At 35.0% G+C, this 26,682-nt stretch overlaps 2 protein-coding genes across 2 annotated transcripts in view; both read left to right on the forward strand.

The window, feature by feature from the left end:
- LOC137388203 (twitchin-like) overlaps window positions 1-26,682 on the forward strand; it is a 141,327-nt gene that overhangs the window by 104,516 nt on the left and 10,129 nt on the right. Inside the window, exons 62-75 of the mRNA XM_068074707.1 lie at window positions 756-867; window positions 3,223-3,395; window positions 6,354-6,517; window positions 7,226-7,349; window positions 10,507-10,672; window positions 11,711-11,910; window positions 12,940-13,033; window positions 16,903-17,106; window positions 17,991-18,132; window positions 19,996-20,195; window positions 22,474-22,626; window positions 23,971-24,094; window positions 24,726-24,831; window positions 25,486-25,659. Coding sequence (XP_067930808.1) covers window positions 756-867; window positions 3,223-3,395; window positions 6,354-6,517; window positions 7,226-7,349; window positions 10,507-10,672; window positions 11,711-11,910; window positions 12,940-13,033; window positions 16,903-17,106; window positions 17,991-18,132; window positions 19,996-20,195; window positions 22,474-22,626; window positions 23,971-24,094; window positions 24,726-24,831; window positions 25,486-25,659 — 2,136 coding nt within the window. The remainder of the gene's footprint in view (window positions 1-755; window positions 868-3,222; window positions 3,396-6,353; window positions 6,518-7,225; window positions 7,350-10,506; window positions 10,673-11,710; window positions 11,911-12,939; window positions 13,034-16,902; window positions 17,107-17,990; window positions 18,133-19,995; window positions 20,196-22,473; window positions 22,627-23,970; window positions 24,095-24,725; window positions 24,832-25,485; window positions 25,660-26,682) is intronic.
- Window positions 21,902-22,345, forward strand: LOC137387043 (pleckstrin homology domain-containing family O member 1-A-like). The gene has a single exon (XM_068073322.1). It carries the CDS (start codon window positions 21,902-21,904, stop codon window positions 22,343-22,345), a length of 444 nt encoding a protein of 147 aa, XP_067929423.1.

Consider the following 26,682-nt stretch of genomic DNA (forward strand, 5'->3'; position numbering starts at 1 on the left):
TATTTAAAACACTGTAACAATCTTGTGGTAAGTTCTGAGATGTTGTGGTAAGTTCTGTTTAGTAATAAGTTTTTCCAAATTACTTAAATTTCAATGTTCGGTTTTATAATTATGTTCATACAAAAGTGTTTTTATCCTTAAGGTGTGTTTAAAATGGCTTATGCAAGACTCTGTTGTGAGGGGATGTTTCATGAGCCATTTTCTAAATGATTTTCATCACATAAAATTGTTATTGTGTAGGTACACTTAAAATTGGCCCAACCAGTAAAGTTTAGTTTAGCTAGAGCTGGACTTGTGTAGGTTGTGAAGTTGCTGGTTCAGACTCCTTCTAAATCCGTTGTTCTCCTGTTTGCGTACCATGAGCGGCATCGTGCGGCTTGCCACAGCGTTTGTGTATGGCCGTCTGTGTATCGTGTTTGTACTTAAATGAAATCCAACAATCATCTACCAAAATTAGCCCAATAGAAAACATGTCCACAGCCCACCCTGAGCTTAGTTTCGCTTTGCAAAAAGTTAATTTTTTTGTTGAAATTTCTTCTTCGCTGTAACCAGTCTTGTCAGACACATTACAGCTAAAAAGTTTTTAATAATTGTAGAAATATAGACTTTCGGTGATTTTTATTGAACAACAGTATTACTGAGAGTGTTTATTTCATTAGTCTCACCTAGTCTCTCAGAGATTGCTTTGTCTAAATATTGGCATGAAATCTAAGTTACTAGTTGGATGCTGACTTTGAAGATTATGTGAATTGCAGCTGCCTCATTGCCAGTGTTCAAGTCACAGCTGGCAAATGTTGAAACAATACAAGGGAAGAAGATAGAATTTGAGTGTGTAGTAGAGACCTCTCCACACCCTGATGTCTCATGGTATGCATTTCTCTCTTCATCGATTACAGCTGCTAGTTTTCTAGTTTTTTGTCTACTGGAACATCGTCAAACAATATAGTAATACAGTTACTTGTCAGCTAATATAGTTCCATTGTAGAGTACATTTCTCTCCAGTCATTTGAGAATTCAGTTTTGACTAAAAGATAGTTTATAAATAATACTAGGTGAATGCCCGACATTGCACGGGTAATAAAGAGGTTTGTGCGAAGAAAATGTTATTTTTAATCAACATATACAACATTTCCCATTCTATCTTTTAAATTAAATTATTTGTTTATTTCTGTTTGTGTCTGGCCAATGCATAATTAAAAAATATTCAAAATCTCGGGGCATAACTAAAACAGATTGTTGAAAAACATTTCTTACTTTTTATGCTACACGATTGCTCAGGATTTAAAACAGCTTATCAACAGTCACAGGTGATGTAGTTACCATCGGATAAATTTCTTTACCCAATGAATTTAAGTAACTTAAGCTAGTAACTGGAGCTAATATTTTAATCTTTACTATAATAAGAGTTGTGTCAGTTTGAAGCCAGCTAAGACCATTAGGAATTAATGATTGCACCTCACATTAATTCAACCCGTACATTCGTACGCAGGAGTGTGAAGCCAATCGTACTACTTAACCATGCAGTCACCTTGCCATGCTTTGGCATACTTGTGCGAAATAATCATTACACATCAGTATCTCTCACGGCGCACTGAACTACATGTGTTCATACTTGAACCAATCGCTATTAATTGGACATACGACAAACACTTGATTTTATATCTATAGATATCAATGTTGCCAAATATAATATTTGTTTTTTTAGTCTAGTTTTTAGTGCAACATAATTGTGTATCATAGCTGTATCTGCGCATAATTACAAAAATCCAATAAAAACTAAGCTTGTATTTGTCCAACAAATTGGTCAAATTTAACATGGTTTTTGAACTCAAGTATTCATGTAACTGCATGGAAATAAATTGCTGGCTTTTGGAGCATTAGTGAAGTTTAAATATTTAGTTGGCCTGCCCTTGTTGTCAATCACAGAATAGGATGAAATGGGTGCCAATTAAATAGGCTATATAAAACAGAGTGTTTACAAACTTGCTTCTCGAATATGTATAGCATGTCTGAGATAATAAAAAAGTGAGTTTATGTGAAAGTTGACGAAAATTACGAAAACAAATTTCTACATGGTCTTATTATGTTCACCGCTGTAAATAAAACATTACTCTATACATTAAAAAATCAACTGTGTATCAACTGTGTATCAACTGTGTATCAACTGTGTATCAACTGTGTATCAACTGTGTATCGGCTCATAAAAACTCAGTGAGTACGAAATAATTCAAATAGTTTAGCTTCAACAGAAGATCTTAACCTCTTCATTTAGTGTGCAATTTTCTCTGTAACTCAAATTTTTAAAGGATTGCCAAAAATAACTTGCTCGAGGGTTTACTTGTCACTTGCAAAAGTCACTAGCCCATCAAATGCTAACACTAATTTTTTGATTTCAGCAGCCATTTTCAAGGCCACCTTATTACAAAGAGTTGTTCAAACCTCTGGAAAAAAAGAATATTAGGAAGTTCAATCAAAATTTTTATTTAAAATGGGACAATTGGTGATACTTGTAGATATGCTTCTTTAAATGATGTCTAACTTGACCAAAAATGATAAAATTAAATTCATTAGCTTATTAACAGTAAAATAAATCAGAATTTATATAGTTTTGGAGATCTTTTTGTAAAAACTTGAACGTTACTTAAGCCCAAAACTAAAAACGTGAATTGCTGTTTGTATGTCCCGACTGTTATGTCCTTGGAGATAAAATTATTTTTGAGAGTGCAGGTTTTTCTTCTTGAAGAGTATCTAGTTGAGCAGACAGCACCCAGCACACCCTAACAAGTTTTGCTTAGTCACCAGAACTAAAAAGATAGAATTAACAGATAACTGCCCTAGATATAACAGTTGTGAATGTTGTACAATTGAGAATGTTGCAGCTACAAAATGTAACTCACCAGCTAATTTCACCAGCGTGGTCTAGCAACTACACTATTACCATTTGTGGCAACAGATAGTGCTCTTACAAACCTGATAAATCTAGGTAAGCTGTACATAATGCTGGCAATAATACATAACTTAATAAGCCTGAATTTGCACTTTACGACATGTGAGTTGACAAGCCTGAACAGGTACGCAGCAATGGCATGTGAGTTGACAAGCCTGAACAGGTGTGCAGCAATGACATGTGAGCTGACAAGCCTGAACAGGTACGCAGCAATGACAGGTGAGCTGACAAGCCCGAACAGGTATGAAGCAATGACACGTGAGTTGTTATGGCAGGTTCAAGGGAAGCAGAGAGTTGGAGGATAACCATCGTGTAACTATTTCTTCTGAGGGTGACCGCTATAGCCTCAGCATTCTCGATGCTCAAGGAGAAGATGAGGATGACTATTGCATCAGGGTCAGCACTGCTGCTGGAACAAGGCAGAGCAGGGCCAAAGTGACTGTGAGATGTAAGTTATTATTGCCTTCTGATTGAAAGAGCCATTGGGATTATTCATATGTCCTGAATCAAGTCTCACGAGGTAAATTCCCTTCGTACCTTTGACTATATTTAAGGTAAGGTGGCACCACACTACTTATGATTGTCTTACAACAAAGTTTCCAATAGATGGCGCGACATGTGAGCGAATCCATGACGCTAATGCTAAAGTAATTTCCAGCATACAACATTTGAAGTTCTTTGAGTAATTATACGTCATTATGTATTCAAAGGAGAGGGACAGTAAAAAATCCAAAACAAACTTAAAAATATAAAAGCAATAAAAAGTATTAGTTAAAATTCTCTTATTTTATATTAGAATATGTTATGCCATGAATCAATCTCTATCGATACTTCCGACAATACTCATTGCCGTGCCTGCATTCGAGTCTATATATTTTATGTCTATATATTAAAATAACAATGAAATTCGCTTTTTATTGATTCTGTGTACTCTGGTGCGCTGTGAGCGATCGTCAGGTGTGATGCCAAACTACACAATGATTCTGAAATTCTGCAATGTGGTCAATTGGTGTAGATGGGAGGGTGTGGGTCTGTCAAACTATTAGGTCATAAGTTCAAATCCCGTTGACAGCAATATTTTCTCTAACATCAAAGCGTGGCTTCAGACCATCAGCCATGACTCTTACAGTAAAACTTACTTTATTAATTTAATTTTTACATTAATTTTATACTTCTAAATTTAGTTTGTTGCACTTTTCTATATAATGCATTTGTCCTAATGCTGCAGAGGTTGTTGTAAGTCTTTGAACTGAGGAACAAATTAAATAATTTACAATGTATCCTTACAGAAATATTTGCTTCAATATACAGTCAATCAATATTCTACCAGTATTGTAAAATCCAACCTATGTTTATGATTATTATATATGACTACTAAGTACTAACTAACTAGAAATTCCACTGTCATACAGCCCACGACCAAAGAGATGGCCAGAGATATTGGCAAAAAAATAAAGGGTACTGATGGTTGAGAAATGCAATATTAGCAATCAAATGGCTCTGCAGTGCAATAGGATAACTGCAATGGTAGCTGTAATGTACTGGGTGTGGTTGTTATTATATACAACGATAAGCAATAATGAATGGAAAAGATGTTTATATTTTCCCCCTGCAATAGGAGAAATGCATTATTGGCCAATATTAGAAGTAAAATGCACTGATATTCTTAGAATAATCAATTTTATTAATATAGTAATAATAGAAAACCAATACACAATTTTGTTTACATTTCAAAACGTCATAGGTAGCAATATTGAGAAGTTGTGGTATTTATATAGTTTTTTAGAAAATTTCTTTAAAAAGTGTTTGGTCATGACAAACAACAACAATGAAAGGAAAATATTACACGTTTATGTTTCTCCCTTGCAATAGGAGAATTGCAATGTTGGCCAATATTATAAGTAGAATGCACTGATATTATTAAAATAACCAATATTGTTAATATAGTAATACAGCAATAATAGAAAACCTATGAGCGTTCACGCGTCTCGAAGATTTCTGCAAACTGCAGCAAAATAAAAGCTGTTATAAAAGTGTTATAAAGCTGTAGGCCTAATTTACTGTAATGTATGTAATTCAACAACAATAAAGAAATATGTTTATTATAACTCTGAAATGCAAAATTAGAAGTAAAATGGCAAGCTATAGACAGTTTGAAAGTTTGTTGCGTTGAATGTAGAATGGTTTTGATAAGCGATCTTTAACAGAAAGCAGTAGAAGCATTCACGCGTATAAAACTGTAGCAAAATAAAAAATGTTTTCTTCATGAAGGGGCGTTGTAGTTCAGCCCTAGCTTGTACATAAGTTGTAAAGAATTTTGGCTAACGTTTCAAATAATGAAACCTTCGGTGATTGGACAAAAAAGCACAGGCTGATAAACTGTGTACCACAATTTCGTACCTGTAAATCGGTCTACGCCTCAAACGGTCTACGTTTATTACAGAAACCTTCGAATAAATTCGATTACATGTAAAAAATGCCATAGACTGATGAAATGAGCATGGTTTTCTCGTGAAATGCGCACTGCTAAATAGTTCTACTATCTGTCGCACGGCTTTATTGGCGTTTCAATTTTTGGTCTTAACTTTTATTAAACCAAGCTTTTCAAGCTTTTTGTGGCAATTTTCGTTCAAATAAATCTGTCTATTTGTGTATAATCCGATCAGATGGGTAAGTTTAAAGATAATACCGACAATTTACAAAGACTTGGTAACATATTTAAATAGGTTTAAATGTGTTTTGTATCGTTATTATACTTTAACGACTTTACATTCCGATGCTTAAATTTGTTGATGAAATTTCTAGCCAAGGGTTCGTCTCATTGTTGATGAATAATTTTCGTAAGTTGTGTGCACATGCATTTATCATAAAAACTCCCACACTTCGCTCCGCTCGTTTGCTCGTGGGATAAATGCCCTGCATTTCACGGGTAATTAAAAAGGTTTTCGCACACAAAATTTACTTTTATTCAACATATACAACATTTATCGTTCCAATTTTTAAAGAATTTTTAATTGTTTATTTCTGTGAACTGTGTTTATTTCTGTGTAATTTACACTGTACCGGCTGCTGTGCCTATTACAGCTCTATATCAATTCTAGTCAGTTTAAGCATTCTTCTTCACGCATGGGCATTCTTCTTCACGCATGGGCGCTTACTTTTCTCTGGCTTCGCGTGAAGCGTCGAAAACGAATATTTAATTCTTAAACTTTATTGCTATAACAAGATTTATAGATAGACAGACAAACAGACAGAATACAGACAAACACTGAGATTTATATATACATGCATAGATTATTATTATTATTAAAATATTTTGTATACATTGCATTTATTCTACGAATATGATTGGCTGGTAAACAAGTACATTATATGTATTCTATGAATATGATTGGCTGGTAAACAGGCGCACCAAAGATCCTGCTTCCTAGTCGCTTTGAGTCTGCAACTGCTTTTGAGAAAGGGGAGACAATAGTCTTGAAGATACCATTCCTGGGTAATCCCAAGCCTTCCTTCACCTGGTACAAGAATGGTGATGCTATCAAAGATGAAAGTCGCTGCAGACAAGAGGTTAGTTAAACGGATACACTTGAACTCTGCAGTGATTGGCTGCCAGATGTCACTGGTGTCATATTATCATTCCTAAAGCCTGTGTTCCATAATTATACAGTCTCATTTATTGTTGTACACTCCTTGTGTGTAGCGAACATCTAGGTATGTGGTATAAAGGGTTTACTCATCTAATATGCGTATAACTTGTTCATCTAGATTAGCTGAACTGAACTAATAGAGTTACTAATAGAGTTACTAATAGAGTTACTAATAGAGTTACTAATAGAGTTACTAATAGAGTTACTAATAGAGTTACTAATAGAGTTACTAATAGAGTTACTAATAGAGTTACTAATAGAGTTACATTTGAATACCTTCTGAGTGTGAAACCACTATCTTCACTATTTTTAATTTTCACTATTTTTATCTCTTTAAGATATTTAGGCTGGTTGAGACAATATTTCAACCATAGAGTATGCAGATAAAACAAACTGGATAGCATTAAATTCATTCAGTTTTAATTTAAAAATAAGTTTTATTGCTAGCCTGAGGTAGCCTTTTGCTAGCCTGAGGTAGCCTTTTGCTAGCCTGAGGTAGCCTTTTGCCTACACGTTCAAATAGTTTCATGAGGCAAGAGGATAGCAAGACACCTGAACCTCTCCAACTGTTCCCATTGAATACTTTGATTCAACTGTTTTCTGTTCTATGTTGACGCTTCTCCTTCAGATCTCCAAGAGACACGTGTCACTGACCGTTAAGTCTGCTAACAAGGCAGACGGAGGACTCTACAGACTCAGCCTTGAAAATCCACTCGGCACTGACTCTTCCAGTATGGAATTCACAGTCAACGGTAAGGCTATCATGTACTGAAGTTGCCTTTTCTTTCTTGTTGTCAAGCTCTCATACTTTCCATGTAAGCCATATGCCATGCAGAGTCGTGAGCGTGTCCTTGTATACATAAACTAGAAAAATACTCTGCGTTGCACAGGTAATAAAAAACAGCTTATAAACATTACCTCACACTACATTACCTGCAACCATTTGCAAGCTGTTTTATTACCCTTGCAACACCGGGCATTCATTTAGTGAGACCGTGAGGCTAGCTGGTAATCGTTACGTTTGACTCAACAACGTTATGCGTATTTTATTTAATGAAATAAATTTCTTCACTATTATTGATCACTATGCTCAGTTGAACGCGATAGTTTCATAGATAAACTTTGTGCCCCTAAAAATGGAGGTTACGAGATCAAATTCTTACCATGAGAATTTTTCATTCCTAGATTTTAGTTGCTATAGCCGGACATACACACAACATACAGACTTTAGTTACTATAGCCGGACATACACACAACACACAGACTTTGAGATTTATATATATATAGATTGTCTGGTCCTTATTTGGCATTTATCCTGTGAACCTAAAATTCTGTTTAAAAGTTTGGGGTGCGGTTTAGACATACGCAAGCTAAAATTTAATCTGTAAACTTCTTACTGCATGTAGAGTTAACATCGTTTACAATGCACAAATGTTAAAAATAATAAAATAATTTATTAAACAATAAGATATTAGGATATATAGTACTTGTATTTGAGAAATGATGTCATTAGTCATGGTCACTGTCATGACATCTCCAGCAGTTGATTCCATTTGTTGGGTTGCTTTACGTTGATGCCAAAACTTTGACAGCATTTCAGTTGAGTTTCCAATGCTGCATTCACAACTTTCTATTTAAACGCAACTTCGTATTTTGCCCCTCTAGATGCCATGAATTAAAACTGTGCTCAATGATATGGTACTTGTTTATTGTGGTTGGCTGAAGGCGTAACAATCTCCGCAAAGGTGAAAGCACAAATTGGTCGGTTGCCACGTGGTCATCCAAGGGTGAGCTTGTGACAACAGACAGACAGTAGATTTGGCAAATCACTCATACGGTTAGGCAAAATTAAATGTGTGGAATGAATGAAAAACCAGCTTATACTACCCAAAAACAAAAACAACCTTCAAAGCTTGTGGTGCCGCTTACGCATGATGGTGGCTTATACACGAGGATTTACAGTAAATACACTAGCTAGACTTGTTTGGAGATACTGGTGAATCGGCAGTTTGGACTGAGACGAGTCAAAAATAAACTATGTAGTAGCTAGCGATTTGGCTCACTCAATAAGAGAAACCGCCTGGTATTCTACCTGTGTGTGACTCAGTGCACAATTATTGACACAGAGCTAACCGTACATCTGGCTAGTTGAGCTTGTGTTACTGAGAAGCACTCAAACACTAAACTGACTCTCTGGGCTATATTAGCTTTTTTTATACCACTGTGTTTTCTTCAGTGTAATTTCAATGCTAGCTGATAACTTGGTTGATATATTCAGCTTTTTGATTGGTCTATCTCCTTAGATGTGTTCAGCTTGGCAATCTATTAGAAAAAAACACAAACTGTAATACAGAACAAACTTAATACATAAATATAATCTGTAACATTTTCTAAGGCAGCAAATTTACTTTTAGTAATTATTCTGACTCCTTACCTCATCGTCTTCTTCTACAAAACCGATTCAAGGCGAAGATCTTTGCGAGTTACGATTTCCTTATTTGTGTTTGTCAGTATTTTTCATCTTTCATCTGAGGCATTAATTTTAAAGTCTCCTTTTACTATGTTCACCTCCCCGAGTATTTCTATCTTCTAATCTGTTGAGGTGTACACCCTTCTGAGAAAAACAATGAATTTCCAGCGCTTTGTGAATTTTTTCCTTGGACTTCAAAGTGTAGTTTTTAGGCCCTTGCTCGGCAGCGCTGGTGCTATGAATACTCTGCAATAAATATGATTTTACGCAGACTGCTCTCACTTTCAGTCACAGCTGAGAGAAGACCCAATCAGTTACTCCCTTGGCTCTCTTTAGGGCCAACATCAGTTAGCAAAAGGGTTCAAACTTCAGATCAAACTTCAACTTATAAATGGATTACAAATTAATATCTACTAGACTTATTGCTGCTGCCCAGTCAAACTTTGTTGGATTGCCGATACTAGTGTGCTCCTATATCTGCCGCCTGCTGGTTTAAAAGGCATACTAGGCTGAAAGTTTCTGCTAAACACTTTCAAATTAAAACATCGGATTCAGTTTTATTCGGAGTAACACACAGATTTACTGTTTCTCTGCTTATTATCAACTAGGTCACTTAATGTCAGTGTGAAAATGTGCAGGTTGGAGGCCATAATAAAATGTTTCCTAAACCAAATGAGTCATCATTTTTAGATTCTTTTTGTGTTCATTGTACAGAATACCTTTTGTTTGGTTTTCATGTAAAACATTACAAAGACCATCAACACCACGAAGAATTGGCCCGAACACCAAACAACGATTGGCGGAATGCTTGTAACAACTAATGACTAAGCAATATAAATAGTAAGGGTCCACTAGCCTTCACTTGTTGTCATCACACAGAATAGCTAGTTAGTGTGTTCAACTGGTCAAAAATGCTCTGATCCAAGGATTTGACTCGGCAATAAAAATTATTGAAAAGCTATAGATAGTTTTGATATGTATGCACTATCACAGTTCAGTGTTGTTACTGCCCGCACTATCACAGTTCAGTGTTGTTACTGCCCGTGGACAAGTGCAGCTAGTGCTCTATAAATAGCTTAGGATGAGTCATCCCCCCATCTTATGGCTTAATTACCAGCAGGTCAACTGAGTTGGCTAGTGTTAACTCTGGTTCAGTTGCTAATAAAGCTGTCTAATTGAAATGTTACATTTGCTTTTTGCTTCTTATTACAAGATGTAACAAGTTTAAATCAGGCGTACTGCATTTTCTTGTTATTTAAGTTTCACTGTGAAAATGTGAAAATATGCAAAAATCTGGTTTGACTCTGAAGTATGTTAGCAGGTGTGTAGCAGTCTGAATACAATGTACTGTAACTTATGTTCTTTTGGTTTTCAATACTTTTCTCTCATATTAAACCTAGTGTTAGCGGTATAGCATAATCCATACAACCACATTGCAGACACACCTGGAGCACCCCATAGTCTTGTGGTAGAGCACGGTAGTGGCAGTGATGTGACTTTGTCATGGCTGGCTCCGCACGACGATGGTGGTAGCACCATAACAGATTTTCTAGTGGAGAGAAAAGAGTCAGATGGTGACAAGTGGATTAAAGTTAACACAACAAGGTAGAACAACTCTTAAACACTATATAATTTTTGGCTCTTCTAAACATATGCTAAACATACGCTGAAGCTGGCTAGGGCTGCCCGGGGTCAAGGACAAACATTATGGAGCTTTGATATTTCACTTTGAAGTTACAGTTTCAAACAAAAAATTTGAGTTATATTTATTTCATTGTATTAATATATTAATACATATGTTAATATGAATATATTAATGTATATATTAATATATTACTATATTAATATATACATAATATGTATATATCAATATATATAATACAATGTATATATTATTATATTCGAATCTATTATTATATTTATATACTTGTAAATTTTTGAGGTGTTGGTAAAACCAGGGCCAGCAACTTCTATGTATTGGATGACTTGCTACAGTATTGTTGCATGACTTACTACAGTAGTTTCTGCTACTAATTTCTACTGATTTCAAGTCTTTTTAATGTCATGTAGAGTTTTAAAAGTTTTATTTTTATGAAGTTTCATTTACTTTATAAAATGTTTTTTTTGTGAATTTAAAACAATCACACGCAGAATTTAAAATGAGGTTTCAACAATAGGAACGATTAATATACGCATATGACAGTTGTATTAGTTTTATGGGTCCATAAACAAAAATTCAACGAACTATGTTGGCTCCTATAAAGAACTTCACTATATCTCTATAATGCTGCCTAGAGATTAGAATAGGCCAATTAGATAAAATAATTAGCCTGCAGGAAAACGACAGCGCTGAGACCAATTTTCATACAATGTAGAGCTCCAGAGTTCTAATCTGCTTTAACTTTTGAAACATTTATTTTATTTAGCCGAAGCAAGGTTGCAATCACAAAAGTTCATCTGAATGATATTTCGAGTGCATCTCCTTTTTAAAACAATTAATTTATTTTTTTTTAAACTACAGTAAGCAATTTTTTTACATTTAGGAAATAAATTAAAGACAAGTTTGGTTTTTATCTACTTTTATGAACTTAAATGGCATCCGCAGGTCAGTGCTTGTTGACCAGACATCACTTCCTGTTGTAGGTCCAAGAGCCTGCTCATACAAAGTCTGAGTATCGGCAAGTCCTATGAGCTGAGAGTCACCGCTAGCAACTTATATGGTTACGGCTCTCCATCACATTCAGTGCCAGTCAGCATCGATGCTGATAAGGTCAAGTCCCGCTCTGTCGCTGTCGATTCCGTTAGAGGAAAGAAGATTCAGGTTGATGACTACGACAAATTCTGTGAGTTGAGAGCCGGCTAGTGCATTAGCAGTAGCTTGATAGGATGCAAGTTCTATAGTAAAAGATTTGGTCTGCACTGGTATTGAACCTGTAGTCTTGCATGGCTGCTTCCTAGTCAAACAAATACTGTGCATGGCATTGGTTGGCAGTTGAAATTAGATGAAGACATTTTTTTAGTGGATTCTGTAGCAAAAAAATCCTTTTTTTAAAATGAATTTTGTTTATTGTGCATGTGAATGCTTTACAAAACTAATCACCAGTGCAAATTGGTCCAAACACGGAACTACTAGTTTGATTAGTGGAATACTTGTAACGACCAATCACCAAGCAGAATAAATAGTAACAAGTCCACTAGCCTTCATTTGTTGTCATCACACAGAATAGTTGTTGCGTTCAACTGGTTGATAATAAATATTTATTTTGTAATTTTCGTTTTTCAAAAAGGCAATGCCGCTGATCCATCCAGTAATAAGGTACATCTACGTATGAACAATGTTAGCCACTGTAGTGGTGAGGTACATCTATGAACAATATTAACTACTCCAGTGGTGAGATATATCTATGAACAATGTTACCTACTTTAGTGGTCAAGTACATCTATTAACAATGTTACCTGCTCTAGTGGGGAGGTACATCCATAAACAATGTTAGCTACTCTTGTGAAGGGGTACATCTATGAACAATGTTAGCTACTGTAGTGGTAAGGTACATCTATGAACATTGTTACGGTACCTACTTTAGTGGTGAGGTACATCCATGAACAATATTAGCTACTCTAGTGGTGAGGTACATCTATGAACAAGGTTAACTACTCTAGTGTTAAGGTACATCTATGAACAATGTTACCTACTCTAGTGGTAAGGTACATCTATGAACATTGTAAACTTTTTTAGTGGTGAGGTACATCTATGAACAGCTTAAATTACTATTGTGACAGGATAAATCTATGAGCAATTTGAAATATTTGACTAATAATGCGCTTCTATGATCAAATTCAAATAAGCAATACATTTATCCCTGAATTTACAGATAAGGACATCTGGAGCCATGGTAAAGCATTTCCTGCTGATCTAAAAGGGGACAAAGTTGAAGACTATTACGAAATACTTGAAGAACTTGGCAGGTCTGTAGGTTCATGCGTACTATCGGCAGATCTGTGCTTTATACATTACAACGAGAGGCAATTGTGTATGCGCCCAAGTATCTATGGTATCTATGAATACTGTACTCATACGCTTGTTCATATACTTGCAAAGTTATGTGTATGTTATCAAGACAGCTACATGTATTTGACTTTTCTACAATAGCATATGTTCTCGAAGATGCATGTGTTTGTACACAAATCCCATATATATATATACATCATATGCAGCAGACCTATAAGCTAGTGCTTGCTATATGTATGCATAGACTTGTACCAATGATATACAACCCCCATAAGGATAAGCGACGGGCATCATGTGGGCGGGGCTTAATGATCGAGCTCTGTTGGGGTGAACCCGAATACGGCACCCGAACAAACAAATATGCTGAATAAAGCCTCTTGTAAATTTACAAATATTTTGAACAATAGTGGTTATTTTACTGATTTGGTGGTTTCATTTTGTTGTAAAATAAATATAGTTGCCCAATATTGTCACCGTTATGGTCAGTCAGCTGCCATTCACAAGCGTTTGTGATATTAATAGTCGCCATTTTAAAATGGCCCAAATTTGGTTTTAGATTTAGATTTTGAGTATGAAAACTACACTGCACAGCTTTGCTTGCTGTCCCATCTTATTGGCCAGGTAAAACAATGTGACAACGATGAAAGACTGTCATTTTATATTAGGGGTGGCAAACTATTAATAAAAAATAGGGAAAAACGGACGTTGTTCGGGTGATTTCGGGTAAATTATATTCAACTTTAAGCATATATCACGATCCCTAACAATCTCAAAAGTGGTGAAAATAGGTAATTTGAAATGTTTTATTTTTCGTGGATTCACTTTTTTGATTAGGTATCACCCCTACACTGTAGAAGTTCAAGGTTTGCTACTGTGAGCCGCGGGTCTACTGACTGAATGAGCTAATGACACGATAACAGGGAGTCGTGTTGTCCAAAACCTAACAAGGCAACACGACCACCCCGCGAGAACTGTTCTAGCCCCAAAACCCAGGCTAGCACAGCACAATCCTAACAGAACTCGATCATTAAACCCCGCCCACATGATCCCCGTAACCTATCCTGTGGGGATTGTATATCATTGCTTGTACATACATGTATATACATAATGTATGTGCATACACAACTGCTATGCTCAGCGTATGTCTGTGCGCAAGCATGTTGACATATGCTGCACCTCTGCTTGTCCTCTGTCGTATTTTCTCATTCTAGTATAATAGGTGCTTCTAATAATAGATGCTTATACAACGTAAACATTCTGTTCCAAGAACGTTTACGCGATAAGGATTTTACGTTATAGAAAATTGCCTAATCGGTTTCAAGATCTTTCCAAACGCCCTGGTCCTTCCAAAAAGAAAAAATTCTATAAAATTAACTTTTTAATTTAATGGCTGTACCATAACTGTGGTATTATTGGTTTGCTTCAACAACTTTTCTCCTTTCTCTCATCAATTTCACTGGTTTTATATATAGGACTGCAGTGATTTCACTATGGGTAAAGGAGAATGCACACTTTCAATATCAATTTACCTCCAGTTTTTTTTTTCTCGACAGCAAAGTCAATTTTGCAAAAGGAAAGCAAAAACAATGTTTTATATGTCTAATATAAAGTAATACAAAAATATACCTTTACTATAATAAGAATGGTGTCTATCTGTGCGTCAGTCTATCTATCGAAAAGTTTCAAGGTTATGATAAAATATAGCTTTCAAAGATACTCCAATGCTTGGCATTCAGATGCAATCGATAGACCGACACTCTAATAAGTACACCGAATGCGCGGCTACTTATTATCTATGTTTTATCGACAAACCTGACGATTTCTCAAGGTGAACTAGACTGTCAGAATAGTAGTGTATATATAGAGATCACATTATACGGAGTTTTCTCTCTCAAATGTGACAAGAAAGAAAGCAATATTTTAAGGCTAACCGTGAGATGCGAGTTATTATAATTGAATTTGAGAGCTTGCGCCGACCTCACACTTTACATTATATGAAATTTTTTACGTTGTAGGAAACAAAACCTGAACATAAATTGTTTATGTTATCTGGAATTTATGTTAGAAGAGGTATACATCATAGGAGTGTCTAGTGTATTTCAACTCCTCGATAATCAAATCCTAAGTAGAATATATTTTTCTTCATAAATTTATCTTAACAGTAATATCCAATTTTCTACATCAGCTAGAATATATGTATGTTTAGCCTTTCAAGTATTTTTTTAAACAAAGTAATATATAATGAATTAGATTTATATATTTAAACAGGTTAAAAGCTAAAAAATGTTACAAGTAAACAAAATAATGTTAAAAAGCGAAATTTAATGTGAATATGTTAGTTTTCAGGTTTGTATTTGGTACTTGTCAGCTTGAGCCTCAGTTTCAGACAGACCAGCTTGAGACATACAATGCAGTGTAGAGCAAAACAGAAATAGCTAACAACCAATCAGGTTACAGCACAGGTGTCAATTCATGACTCGTACAGGTTAATAAGTGGAGTAAACAGTAATAACGGCCTTGCCTGTTGCCCCATTGCGTCACAAATGTCGTCAGTTGCTGCATTGCCGACAGACATTGCGTCACCATGCTTATTGTGTATTATCAATCTCAGCAGAATAGTCCACCAATGGAAGCAATGGCTACTATTTATCATTGACATCAGAACTGCTAGAATTTAGCTTTGATTTTAAAATGAAACCAACCTGTAAAACCAGCACTTTTACATAAGTGTATGTTTTATGGGTTACAATTATCATGTTATAGAATATTTTTAAATTACACATTATCGTACCACTGCTATATAATCATACTAAATGTACTGCTATTAATATTATCAAGCATGTAGATCATTTTCAAACTGATGTTTTCATCTTTAAAGATGTTCTAGCTGGATTCACATTCCTTCTTTCATTGCAGATCTGTGATTCCGTAAGATTACCGCTTTCCTTTTTTTCCACAAGCTGATTATAATTTCTTGCATGCCTCTTATTATCCTTGATGTCTTTTGGTTTTTCATTATGTTATTTATTTTATAGACATTGTTTAGTGGGTGCTTTGAGTTGTTGAAGGAAAGTATGAGACTAGCTTTTAAAAAAAATTGCGGCAGTGATTTTTAGTCTTTGATTTATCTTAAAATCAGTTATAGATTTGCCTCCCTTGGTCTCCATTTTGCGCATTAGCATGTAAAAATGCAAGCAACAAAGATTTTAATTTATGAGTGCACTTTATTTCATATATGCATACCTATATAGGAAACAATTGAAAACTGTTGCTCGATTTTAACTTATAAGTGTACCAAAAGTAGAAAGTTTTGCATGTACAAATTTTGATATTTTGATATTTTTCGATATTCAAATGAATTAAAACACACAAATTCAACTAGTTTCAAGATTTGCTGACTTTCAAGCTATAACAAATAGCAAGATTCTCTTTTTGTATATAAAACATAGTTCTTTATTAAACAGTTTTTCAAAGGCATCAAGAAACAAACAGTGAATAATACTGCAATGTGTTGCCCCAGGCATTAGATCTAAAGTGAATAGTTGGCTACATAATTATAACAAAAACTTTTACATTTGTAATTGGCCTGTGATACTGCTCAAGGCTTCCCCGGGCCAGACATTTTTTTCTCTCAAAAAATCTTCGCCGAATTTAAGCAAATTTAATCTGTCCTTAGCACTTTTTGCAAATTGCTTGGAGACTTTGCTGCTGTAAATGTTTCTCAAAATGTTTAAATATAACTTTATATAAGCATGTTTATATTCGAAGGTTTATTAATTAGTAACCATCTTCTCCGAGATGTTTTGACTAAATCATATTATTGCAGTGGTGCATTTGGAGTTGTCTACCGGTGTATAGAACGATCAACAGGTAGAGTGTTTGTGGCAAAGTTTGTGGACACATCGAATTTAGCGGAGAAGCAGGCGATCAGGAACGAGATATCAGTCATGAATCAACTACATCACAGAAAACTGATCAGACTTCATGATGCCTTTGAGGATAAACATGAGATGTGCCTCATCTTGGAGTTGTATGCTCTTATTTAACTATTAAGTATAATGACTAGTAATACATTACCGTATACTTCATGATGCCTTTGAGAATAAGCATGAGAAATGCCTCATATTGGAGTTATCTGCTCTTATTTTACTCCTAAATGTTTTGACTTATATAATATCAGACTCCATAATGCCTTTGAGGATAAGCATGATATGCGCTTCATGTTGGAGTTGCCTGCTGTTATTTAATTATTAGTATAATGACTAGTTACACATTTTAGAGTTTATGACAGATTCAGATATGTGGTAGCATCTACCTTAGACAAATACAAACAACACAATAGATTTCAGACCAGAACCCAGATCGTAGTTTACTGACAGCGAAGCCAAATGCTTCCAGTATCTACGCTTCAATTTTCAATCATATTTACATACTTATATATATATCGTTTTAAATTACTTGAGGTTTAAAATAGAACTCCAAACTCTAAGAATAAGCAAATTGAAACTAGAAGCTTTTATGTTTAAAATTTCTCATGTCAGCTATAACGTTGTTTCATGCCCGCCAAGCTGCGATCGATGGTTTTTATCCATCAATCGCACGGCCACGCTTGAAACAGCGTTATAGCTGCCACGATAACTTTTACTCATAAACACCATATAGTATATATACAAAGTGTATACATATAATAGGTCAAGCTTATGCTTCGCTGTATCAGGCAAAAGAGGGTGATTAAGTGTTTTCCATTTATATAATGCTAGTGTAACTGCACATGTAAACTACATCTAAAGCAAAACTTCATATAAGAAGGCATAAAAACTTTAAATGTTATTTTGTTAGTTTGTTTAGACATGACCGGTAGAATTCTCACATTACACAATTGTACACTGGTATTTAGCTTGTATCCTTGTTTAGTCTGTCGGGAGGAGAGCTGTTTGATCGAATCGCCGATGAGAACTACAAGATGAGTGAAGGAGAGGTCGTCAAGTATATCAGACAAGTTTGTGAGGCTTTAAGGTACATGCATGAGCTCAGCATCGTCCATCTCGATATCAAGGTATTTACTTGTCTTTATTCTCAGTGTTCATATATACTCGCTAAGCTGGTATGCTCTCCTTTGGAAGTTTCATGTCAACTTCCAGAAATCTAAAATTTTCTTCGCCTATTAAAAGAATTTTAACTTAAATATTTATAAATAAGTATTAAGCCTGGCAAGGCTAGGTATTTCTTTCATTTTTAACACAAATTGTTTCATGATAAAAATCAATAAATGCACTTATTGAGTTAGGTTATTTTTAATGCATACAAAAACAGAATCTTCAGTTTCTAACCAGATAAATGGTGGCACGGTTATATTGAAAACGAGAGTTTCAAGATTGCCGCCATATGAGCAATCGATAAATTATGAGACATGTACATGTAAAATGCAAGTTCTAAAATTGCCAATTGAGCCTGTCATTGCTATAAGTAGACCTACTTTTACACATTATATAATCCATAGTGAGTCTGTTCTTGTAACTCCTTTTTCACCCAAAAGTTTTAAAATGTCTCAGAGCACGGCTCCTATTATAGTAAAGATTACTTTACAACATTTCAATGTGACTGATTAGCTTAGTTGGTAGTGTGTTGGTTTACCAATCTGAATGTCTGCGGTTTGAGACCTGTTCACAGCAAATCTCTGTAGTATATTAATATAATATTAATATAGTAGATTAATTCAATTCACATTAATACAGTAGATTCATTCAATTCACATTAATATAATTGAATAATTCAATTCGCATTAACATAGAAGATTAATTCAATTCACATTAATATAGTAGATCAATTCCATTTGCATTATTATAGTAGATTAATCCAATTTGCATTAACATAGATTAATTCAATTCTCTTTAATATAGTAGAACAATTTAATTGTCAAATATGAGTCATAGTTTTGACTTGATAGTTTCTAGCCAATTAGGAGCATTCTTGGATTGTAACTACATCATTTTTATCTGGTTGATGAAGGAAACTATGGCCACTGATCTAGCTCAACATTGTCTCTGAGTTTATTTTTACATCGTATTGCTCTGAGTTTATATTTATATCACATTGTCTCTGAGTTTATATTTATATCATATTGTCTCTGAGTTTATATTTATATCATATTGTCTCTGAGTTTATATTTATATCATATTGCTCTGAGTTTATATTTATATCATATTGCTCTGATTTTATATTTATATCATATTGTCTCTGAGTTTATATTAATATCATATTGTCTCTGAGTTTATATTTCTATCATATTGCTCTGAGTTTATATTTATATCATATTGTCTCTGAGTTTATATTTATATCACATTGTCTTTGAGTTTATATTTACATCATATTGCTCTGAGTTTATATTTATATCATATTGTCTCTGAGTTTGTATTTATATCATATTCCTCTGAGTTTATATTTATATCATATTGCTCTGAGTTTATATTGATATCATATTGTCTCTGAGTTTATATTTATATCATATTGCTCTGAGTTTATATTTATATCATATTGTCTCTGAGTTTATATTGATATCATATTGTCTCTGAGTTTGTATTTATATCATATTGTCTCTGAGTTTATATTTATATCATATTGTCTCTGAGTTTATATTAATATCATATTGTCTCTGAGTTTATATTTATATCATATTGTCTCTGAGTTTATATTTATATCATATTGCTTTGAGTTTATATTTATATCATATTGTCTCTGAGTTTATATTTATATCATATTGCTTGCTATGGCTATGAGAGTCACTGTCATAAGACATAACTAACAGTCTAGTGCCTACAACTTTGTATAATTCATGTTTGTGATACTCTACCGTCCTCTAATGAAGATCATATTTTTTCTAATTTACCATTGTCTTTGTCTTTTTGTCACTTTTATTTAGCCTGAGAACATCATATGCGAAACAAAGAATAGTGCAAGTATAAAGCTAATAGACTTTGGTCTAGCGTGCAAACTGGATCCAAATGTACCCGTCAAAGTCTCCAGGGCTACAGCTGAGTTCGCTGCTCCTGAGATAGTGGCTAATGCTCCTGTTGGATTCTATACAGATATGTGGTCTGTTGGAGTTCTTGCATATGTGTTGTAAGTATATATACATACCATGGCAACATTAACTATCTATTGCTGACTATCTATTTCCTAGTGATGTTGACTGTCCAGTATACAAGGATTACTGTAGTGTGACCTGTTTTCAATGTCACTTAATAAACATCACTTTGCTGCAGTGCAGCTTGCATTTTCTATTAAGTATAATTTGGATTTCTTTGTTCACGCATTTCTATTTTATATACCAGGTTGTGTTCACTTACTGTTTGCAAGTAAAACTTAATAAACAAGTATATTATGCTAACAAACTAAATTAAAAACCTTATTTTATCAATAGAAAACTGTTCATTCAGTCAGTGTATGTGGTCCTCTATATGCACTCAATAGTAGGTAACACCTTGCTACGTATTTGCATATTAACAATTCCGTGAAAATTATTCACCATTACAACGCTATGTGGGCTCGAAAGAGAGCCTACCTGGAGTCATGTATTTTATTATATTAATTAAGTTTGATTAGAGGTATTTGGTTTAGTCCACTCTTTGTTGGACAATATCTGTCAATATAATGAGAGCAATGTGGCTAGTGGTTGGAATCTTTCGTGATCTAAAACTGTCAGAATCTGTAGGATCTTTCTTTGGTGGTAATTCCTTTATTACTGACTTCATGTACAGATGGTTACTTTCATTGCAGAAATTTATAGCCTGTGATTCTAACAATGAACACCACGCCGTAACGAATAGCCTCTGGTTATAAAATATGTCTACGGTTTCCAGCTAAAATTAAGTAGATATGTATTTTAAAATGAACTTACACATTTTTTGTATTTTGGTATTTTTCTGTCATTTGCGATTGTTTTTGGTGTTTGAGTTGATCTGATTGCCATTTGGTGTTTGAGTTGATCTGATTGCCATTTGGTGTTTGAGTTGATCTGATTGCCATTTGGTGTTTGAGTTGATCTGATTGCCATTTGGTGTTTGAGTTGATCTGATTGCCATTTGGTGTTTGAGTTGATCTGATTGCCATTTGGTGTTTGAGTTGATCTGATTGCCATTTGGTGTTTGAGTTGATCTGATTGCCATTTGGTGTTTGAGTTGATCTGATTGCCATTTGGTGTTTGAGTTGATCTGATTGCCATTTGGTGTTTGAGTTGATCTGATTGCCATTTGGTGTTTGAGTAGATCTGATTGCCATTTGGTGTTTGAGTTGATCTGATTGCCATTTGGTGTTTGAGTTGATCTGATTGCCAGGATGTTCCAAGATTAAAATTGATAAAACTTGATCAAAATTTAAATCATTATAGCTGATCGCGATTAGAACTCTCAGAAGAAAAATGCGTTCAAAATGGCGTCACTAGTTGCGATAGTTGATATTGCCTATTTATTGCTTTAAAGTTGCAGCGTTACATGTCTCTATTCCGTTGGTCTGTTTGCAAAGAAAACATCATAATTACGCATTTGCTTAGTCTGAGTGCAATGAGTCTTTACCTGCAATCAAGTTTTGTTGAAATTAATCATGAAATATTTTGGCAATTATATCACCTCACACACCAAAAACAATTGCAAATGATAGAAAAATGCCAATACTTTCTGATAAAATCTACAAAGATTTTGTATAAGTTTATCTTTAAGTCTGCCAGAAGCTTTTCAATCAACTTAGAATTACAGGCTATGTCTTCTCCTGACCTTAAGGCTATGTCTTCTCCTGACCTTAAGGCTATGTCTTCTCCTGACCTTAAGGCTATGTCTTCTCCTGACCTTAAGGCTATGTCTTCTCCTGACCTTAAGGCTATGTCTTCTCCTGACTTTAAGGCTATGTCTTCTCCTGACCTTAAGGCTATGTCTTCTCCTGACCTTAAGGCTATGTCTTCTCCTGACCTTAAGGCTATGTCTTCTCCTGACCTTAAGGCTATGTCTTCTCCTGACCTTAAGGCTATGTCTTCTCCTGACCTTAAGGCTATGTCTTCTCCTGACCTTAAGGCTATGTCTTCTCCTGACCTTAAGGCTATGTCTTCTCCTGACCTTAAGGCTATGTCTTCTCCTGACTTTAAGGCTATGTCTTCTCCTGACCTTAAGGCTATGTCTTCTCCTGACCTTAAGGCTATGTCTTCTCCTGACCTTAAGGCTATGTCTTCTCCTGACCTTAAGGCTATGTCTTCTCCTGACCTTAAGATCAAATTTGGTTAATTTTGAAATCTTCTGAGACTTCCTAGAATGTATTCATATCGGTTTTATGCTGTCTTTTTCAGAAATCAAATACTACACCTGTAACAACGAGTTTTGATAGATTATCATGTAGTTTCTATCTCACTCAGGCTCAGCGGTCTCTCTCCCTTTGCCGGTGACAACGATGAGGAAACCTTACATAATGTGAGTCGCTGTGATTGGGAGTTTGATTCGGAGAACTTCTCCTCTGTTTCTGGTCAAGCCAAAGACTTCATCACACGTTTGCTTCTCAAAACTGGATCGTAAGTAGCTAACTTCTTCCTATAAGCAGTCACCTCACTCATCCCACCCTATTAATACTTGTGTGTAGGAGTGAGGAGTAGAAGAGATGAGATAACTCTAAAGTAACAAAAGTTGTCAGTTCAATACGCTGTAATTAGTCGCTGTGTGTATCAGAAGACTACTGATACACACAGCTAGCAGGGTAGTTAGATTAGGATGTAATATGGTGGTACATATGTTGAATATATATATATATACATCAATTGCTGCCTGATGAATGCCACGCATGAAACAACATTGTAGCTGCCATGAGAAACTTTCGTAATAAAAATTGTCTAGTTTTAATATACTCAACTTTTAGAGCTTAGACTTCTGTTTTAAACTTAATTACTCTGAAACAACATACATACGTATGTTTATATACATATGTATATAATATGCATATGTACATTATATAATATCTATACATATATATTATATACATATGTATATATATACGTATATCTCTTTTTTATTATTCATTTCTATTCATTTAATTTTAATTTCTATTCTATTTATATTCATTTAATTCATTTATTGTACATGTGTATACATGTACATGTGTATACATGTACATGTGTATAAATGTACATGTACACACATACATACACATGCGTATACAAGTACATGCACACATGTACTTGTATACACATGTACATGCGTATACATGTTAATCTGAGTTAGATTAGACATCTTTATCACCAGCCATTGCATTTTGTCAACTGTTTCTTTTATTGCCAAGGTTTCACTCCAAGTCGCATGCCTTTAAAATAAATGCAAAAAGATAATAAAACCTTTTTAAATGGGTGTTACTTTATTCATTTGACTTTTAGGATACAACTTATATTTTATTTAATTCATTCTACAGCCAAAAGCTTAATGATGAATACTTCAAGTAATAACATAAACACATCACTAAAATGTGTTATATACATCTGCATGTATGTGAAAAACTGAAGATAAATAATTGATGTCTGACTGTAGCCGACAGCAACGCTTTTGACACACAAAAATATTTAGGAATGGATTAACTTTGTATATCAACACATAAATGTATTTGCAAAGTTGTATTATTTGCTATACTTCCTAGCATAGACCATATTCGCATACTAACTACATGCAGTAGTGGGAACAAATGATGGTGAGAGTGTATTACAGTATTTAAATTCATATCATTTATCAAATTTTTGTCGTTTTATCGTAATCCAAAATCAATCAAACAGAGTATACTACAAAAGACAGTCTATTACAAAAGACAGTCCACCACAAAAGACAGTCGACTACAAACAATAAATGTGATAGATTAAAATGGTTGTCTCTGACAGGAACAGGATGACAGTTCATGAGGCCTTGGAGCATGAATGGCTCAAGTCAGATCTCCCTGGTCTGGATAAGAGAATCAGTGGTAACAGATATCTCGGCGTGAGAACTAGAATCCACGAGAAATATGTGAGTTTGTCAGAAATAATCACACACTCCGTGCCTCAGTGTGAAGCTCTCATAAACTTGTCTAGTTGTGGCTGGTGGGTGGCTAGTTAATGAGATGACGTGATAGTAAAATGTTTCGTCTGACCACTGTATTATGAACAGCGAGATCAGATGTATCACAGACCAGCAATAGGAGGTTTATCTGTATCACAGACCACCAATAGCTTTATTTGTATCACAGACCAGCAATAGGAGGTTTATCTGTATCACAGACCACCAATAGGAGGTTTATCTGTATCACAGACCACCAATAGAAGGTTTATTTGTATCATAGACCAGCAATAGGAGGTTTATCTGGATCACAGACCACCATTAGGAGGTTTATCTGTATCACAGACCACCAATAGGAGGTTTATCTGTATCACAGAACAATAATCAATATCATAGCATACCAATTTGGTTTATTATTATATACCAGTTCTATTTGTACCTCAGACCGCCAATCAGAGGTCTATTGACACTACAGATGACCAATCAGAAGTTTATTGACACCACAGTTGACCAATCAGAGGTTTATTGACACTACAGATGACCATTCAGGGGTTTATTGACACCACAGATGACCAATCACAAACATTTTCCTATGTTTTAGGGCATTGATATAAACTCAAGGCTTCCAGCTATAGGAATCGTCTCCAACTTCAGCTCAATCAGAAAGCTCAGGATGAACGAATATCACATCTACGTGGTTGAGTTTGGTGTGTGCTTTTCCATGTTGAGCCTTTTAGGGGTTACCCTTTCTTTTTGAGTACAGGATGGGGTTATTCCAAATCTTAGTGTACTTATAGTTACACCTGGTAGGCTTTTAAACAGTTGTTGATTCATATCAGCCTCTATACTTCAACCTCTAGCATAAGATATGCATTCACCTGGCTCCTTGTCAAAAATAATTGCTGTATTTTCCAGGCATATTTATATATTCATCTTTTGCCATAGGCATGGCTTGTTCACTGAGCTGGTTTCCTACAGCTTCCGTTGTTTGAATTGGTTAGCAAGGTTGCACTAGACCATTTGGTACCAGAATTTCTAAAACAGCACATAGCTTGCTGTGTTTCTATCTCTAACAACCACCGAAGCTAGCGGGCCATGGGTATAACCTCTCTGTAATTGTATATTATTATAGGCAGCTAACAATCTATTGTTCATTTTTCCTTCTACACAATACCTCTTTATAAATCTTCTGTTGAAAGCTTAGAAGAGAACAATCAGGGAGTAGGAAATAAATGTCAACTTCATTTTGTTTGACAATGTGAACTGGCAAGAGAGCATTTGGCAAAACTAAACAGATTATATCAGTACAAAATAGAATTAGAGAAACTACTGACATATAACTCGAAGCGCACCTTTTTCAGATCGAAGAGAAGCTGCTCCTAGATTCATAGTGAAGCCAGGCTCATCTGTCGTCCCAGAGAACAGCACAGTTCATTTCCACGCAGCCGTCATCGCTGCGAGTGACCCTATCGTCAACTGGTATTTCGGAGATGTGCAACTCACGCAGAGTGTCAAATACATGCAAAAGTATTCCGGTGAGAGTTGTCTTTTCTTTAGCTTAGCAGTTAACCGTAATTTATATCTCCATTCAACTTGTAACTGAGCTGAGTAGATATCTGCTATCATACACAAACAGCAACCATAGACTGCAAAAGAGGAGTGCATAATTTTCCTGTTATACCGAGAACTCTTTTCACATTTTGTTTCAGGGCATCCAAAGCTTAGAAATCAACATGTAATTTATCTCGCCGAATCATCTTGTCAAATCAGTTGTTGCATTGTTATTAGTCTTATCCTTTAAAGATGGGCTTACACAAAATTTTTGTAGATTTTATTAGGAAGTATTGATATTTTTTTATCATTTGTGATTGTTTTTGATATTTGAGGCGATCTGATCACCAGGGTGTTTCAAGGTTAAAATCTATAAAACTTGATCGCAATTAAAATGCTCAGATCAATCGAAATTCGATTATGATGTCAATAAATATAGAAGAATAGAATAGAGGCACATAACGCTTCCACTTGAATGTAATAGCCGATATCAACTATAGCAATGATAGCAACTAGTGACATCATTTAGCACGTACAGTCAAACATGGATAACTCGTCCACGGATAGCTCGAACACATGGTTAATTCGAAGATTTCCTTTGGTCCGTTCCCACGTAATGATAAATTGCTATAGATAACTCGAACTCAACACTGTTAATTCGAACTGTTTTTTTGCCCAACAGCTACCGAAACGGTTGTTTTCGCTTTAGAAAATCACTTTATTCAAAGCCATAGAGGTAAACTTCATCTTTTCGTAATTCATAAGCGTCGTTATTACCACCATCGGCAAAATATTTTGTCAACGACTTTTCTAAAAGTTTGGTGAAATTTGATTTATACTGCGATACGATGAATAGCACGGGCTAACCGGGTCACGCGCGCAAGGATTTTCGCCACGCACATACAAAACAAAAATCGCATGTTGTTTTGTATGTGCGTGGCGAAAATCCTTGAGTGCGTGACTCGGCTAGCCTGTGATGAATAGTTTTCCGACGTTGATTCTGTGTT

This window comes from Watersipora subatra, chromosome 2 (genome assembly GCF_963576615.1).
Source record: "Watersipora subatra chromosome 2, tzWatSuba1.1, whole genome shotgun sequence".
NCBI lineage: Eukaryota > Metazoa > Bryozoa > Gymnolaemata > Cheilostomatida > Watersiporidae > Watersipora > Watersipora subatra.